The sequence below is a fragment of the Anneissia japonica genome, unplaced genomic scaffold (genome assembly GCF_011630105.1).
Source record: "Anneissia japonica isolate Jap-2015-1 unplaced genomic scaffold, ASM1163010v1 scaffold685_len2926416_cov193, whole genome shotgun sequence".
Lineage (NCBI taxonomy): Eukaryota > Metazoa > Echinodermata > Crinoidea > Comatulida > Comatulidae > Anneissia > Anneissia japonica.
Window position 1 is genome coordinate 920,323 of NW_022692922.1, and position 4,608 is coordinate 924,930.

Sequence of the window (4,608 nt, forward strand, 5' to 3'; positions counted from 1 at the left end):
AGATGTGTATAAGAGTACATGCATACACATATATTAAATATACATACACACACATATATATTAAAATATAATATAGGCCTATACATACATTATACATGCTGAATGGTCACTTTACATTACGGTATATATTTTATTATTTAGTGAACATGCCTTTGCATCAACGGCACTTGCTGAAGTGGTGCGTTCCACACTTACGTACCTAATGGGGGAGGGGGGTGGGGCGCTACTGGAAAAATTCCCTTAGTGGTAAGAGAAAGTATGATGTGCTACAATATGTTTATTCCAGAATTGTGCAGACATCTGGTGATATCATTCCGATAGTGAAAATAAAACTTTTTCCATACTCGAATTAGTATAGGCCTACATCATATCGCATGAATGTATCTTAGATATTAGGCCTTAAAATTAATTAAAAACTTACTACCAGTTGCCCATTCGACCGATGTTTTGTCACTGCTGTACAAGAACAATGGATAACTTTCAGCAGATTCCCACTGACAGGAGGTATTGGTCTGTCCATTGACAACCATGATCCACCCTGCACCTGTGTCACATTCATCCGATCGGCCAACGTAAAATAAACGCTCGCTAGACAAAGAAGAAAGCAAAGTTTTAATTTTAAACCCGACTATATTCCTTCTGTTAAGCACAATATTAACGATAGGTCTATTTGAGTACCTGCGAATTTTGCCATTGTGCTTCCAGTGTTGTTACCCGGCCTAGTTAGGACCCCCATAAAATGACAAATCAGTCAATTTAAGTACACGTTGACATACCACAAATTAATATATATTTATTGCCACTGCATTCTAACAGCTAGATATGGTGTAGAGACAAAACGTGTAGCTAAAGTATTTTGCTGAACGGTGTATGCCTATGTACAGTGTGGTGAGTGTACCGAACCCCAGACCTAAGACCTCAAACTGCAATCACTGCACAAAAATTATTAAACTATATATTAAGAGTGGAACCGATTTGGAAAACCTCCTGATTATGAAACATGCCATCCTTGCATCAGTAACCAAAGCATGGTTGCTTAACCTACCAGGTACGCACTCTTTTGGGCGGAGACAGACAACAGTAGGTAAAGTGCCATGCATTGTTTACCTCCACCAAGGAGGTATCGCTGGATGGTGTAGTTGTTAGAAGAATCAATGATGGCGCCAGGACCTGCCCGACAGAGGGGCTAAAGGTCCCGACGGAGGGGCTAGTGGAGCGAATCGAGTCTCACTTGGCTGGGGCCAGGGGAGCCGCATGGAGCGAAGCCCCCTGGAAGCCGCGGATATTTGACAAATTATGGCGAATTTTTATTACTTATTTGATAGGCATCGAACTACTAAAATATGACTTCATGTAGGCTATATTTTCTAATGTCGAAATCAGCTTCCAAAACCAAAACATTTTGAATAAAACAAGAAACAAAGACTATGCAATGTAACCATCTTGAAAGTGAAATTCTACATTTTGGAAATTTTGCATTTGTCAATGCTGTCAAGGTCGAGGTTGCTTCCCCTATCACGATGTATTCCAAGCATCATGAGACTATCCAAACGAGCATTTGTCATAACACAACGCAAATTATTTTTAATTAGTTTCATTGAATTATTATTATTATTAGTCTCATTGAATTATTATTATTATTATTATTATTATTATTATTATTATTATTATTATTATTATTATTATTATTATTATTTATTATTATTATTATTATCATTATTATTATTTATTATTATCAATTATAATAATAATAATTATTATTATTATTATTATTATTGTGATGAAAATTTAACAAAAATAGTTTAATGAAAGTAAATAAGTTTTTTTATTTGTTTATTCCCCGACAAAACTTACTCCTGCTCCCCGACGGAGTGGGGGATATGCTTCCCCGACGGGGGTGTAAACCCCCCAGCCCTTCTGGCGCCACCCCTAAGAAGAGTGTTCGGGTCCTACAAAACACCACACGGACCACACGACACCACACGGAACCACACGGTTGCAAAAATAATTAAAATATTACCAAACGAGATAGAAAACTGCCTAAAAATCAGGAAAAAACAACTTTTAAATTGATAGATGTCCGAATTATGATAAAAAATGACTATTTTTTTTACAGGTTTTGCTTCAGAAGGTAATGCGTTGACATTGGGTATCTCTAACGCGTTGACGTCTGCAGAAACACGTTCAACCATGACCTTTATAATAGGTTTTTGATGCCAAACTGGTTTTCTTTTTAATTCCCTTTTTTTATTTTTCATTGTCCGTATATTAAACCAAGCAACTTAGGTAACAGTACTGCAGCTCTAGGAATACCCAGCAGAATGGGAATGGGTGCTTTTTTTGCTGATTGACTGTGCTTTTTTCATGGATGATTGGCTTTGCTTTTTTGCTGATCGATAGACTGGGTTCCAGTCTCTAAACTTTGTCTTAATCAGTGAAAATGCTTAAAAATGAATAAATTTTGGCACTATTGGCGTTCCATATTGCTTATTTGCATGGCGTTCCATAGTATACTTTTTCTGGGATTCTAATTCGCATCAAAAAGTTTCTCGAAATAAACAGACGTTGGTGGCGCTTTCCGAAATGTGCTAATATTACGAAAAATCAAATACTCTTTTGGAAAAATCAATAAATTAGAGACTTGTGGAATGTCTAGCTGATCGACTGTGCTTGAACCAAGGACCTCTCACACCCTAACCTACATTCATTTCTCCAGACCAACAGCCATAGTTACTGTGTCTCACACCCTAAGCTACAACGTCATAATTACTAATACTAGATAGTTTTCGCTGCACGACGTTAACTTTAACGTTAGTACCCATCTTGCAGCACGATAGCTCCGCCCTTTTGTAAACAAATCGAAATACGCATGCGCAAACCCGTAACTAACGTACGTCGAGCACGTAAACTCCTGAAATTAACGTACTCCGCAACGCAAGATGAATAAATTATGACGTCATCCGTTAACGTTAAGGTTACCGTCGTGCGGCGAAAACTGCCTAGGCCTACTACTATGTAATTTTGAAGCAGCTCTTGGAATACTTGGCTGATTGAAGATCTTTTTTCGCTGATTAATTAGTAGATCTTTCTTCATTTTTAGAGAAAAAAATAACGGCCTCGTCCAGGAATTACACCAGGGACCTCTCACACCCTAACCTACATTCATTCTCTAGACCAACAAGCCATAGTTACATAGTTTTACACCTTGCATGTTTCTAGACCAACGAGCGGCGCCATAGTTATATAACTTTGAAGAAGCTCTAGGATTACTCGGCTGACTCATAGGGGCCTAGTTACTGAGTGATTTCAAAGGAGCTCTAGGAATACTCGGCTGATTGATTGTTTGATTGATTGATTGATTGATTGTTTGATTGTTTGATTGATTAATAGATCTTTTTTGATAGGGCCAAGACACTCTACTGCCTCTATTATACTGCCCTCATCGGAGCTTTCGAGATTACAAGAACTTGTTTTCATGAGGACAGTTTATGCGTGGGAAATTTATAGTACGGAAGAGAATTATGATGTGGGTGAAGGTATGCCCTCTCAGAATGCCTTCTAGTTTTGTTCTGATAATGACATTTTTTGTCAAATTTGTCATTTGTCTTTCAATTAATAGCTTATATTACACAAATTGAGCAGTTTAACTCTTTTTTTTATAAAGAATATATTCAAGGTTTATAAACACAGACAGTATAAGAGTATGGTATTAATGTTTCGATGTACCTACTTGTATCCGTTAAAACCAAAGTTGGAGAAGCTGTAAGCAGGCGAAATATCAATCCAAGAAGAACCAATAAACAGATTTTGCCAAAACCATGTTGTCATCGTATAGCCATTTGCAGAACACCAGATGAAGGCTACCAAATTCTGAGATTCATCGTAAAAGCTTAACTTGGCCTAGAGATAGATATGAAGATATTTATAATACCATGTTTGAAAGTTCATTCCCAGAAAACAGTGAGTGATTCTTGATTCTTTAAAAACTATTTCAGCCCAGGTAGAAGGCAAGAATACAATGATAGGCTTATATAAATAATGAACGTCTATAAGAGTAAAAGGATTTTTTCATGATTTAGAAGATTCAACAGTGTGTCAGCTGCAGTGTTTGCATGTGGTTGTTTGCGTGGATGATCACATCTTTTGCATTGTTTTTTATACTCTACGTTTGTGTTTCCTCTACTTTAAATGACCAAACAAAATTTGCTGATTTATGTAAACTTGTGGCCCTATGCTCAATTTGGTATATGATACACCATACCGGTACTTAATAATGTAATTCATGAATTCAATATTTAATAATATGCACAGACCGAAGGAATAAACAAAGATGACCACGATTTCAGGACAGCATGGTTTCTGTAGTTTTGTTTAGTGTCCATTGACATGAATGCGTTATCATCGGAAATACCAGTACCGTTTAACCATGCCTGACGAACATCAATACCGGTTCCAACTGTACATTTCAGCACCGTAACCCAACCAGATACAGGCCCTTGCGTCGCAATTACTGGCGTCGTAAAGATACCTGGAGTACCAACTGTAGCAAAAATTTAGTATAAAATTCCATTTATTTTATATTAGTGATATATTATATATATATATATA

General features: G+C 36.8%; 1 protein-coding gene across 1 annotated transcript in view; it reads right to left on the bottom strand.

The window, feature by feature from the left end:
- The window catches only part of LOC117100468, a 15,166-nt gene that overhangs the window by 878 nt on the left and 9,680 nt on the right, over positions 1-4,608 (bottom strand). Inside the window, exons 3-5 of the mRNA XM_033240170.1 lie at positions 4,314-4,540; positions 3,731-3,900; positions 422-588 (exon numbers count right to left, since the gene is read on the bottom strand). Coding sequence (XP_033096061.1) covers positions 422-588; positions 3,731-3,900; positions 4,314-4,540 — 564 coding nt within the window. The remainder of the gene's footprint in view (positions 1-421; positions 589-3,730; positions 3,901-4,313; positions 4,541-4,608) is intronic.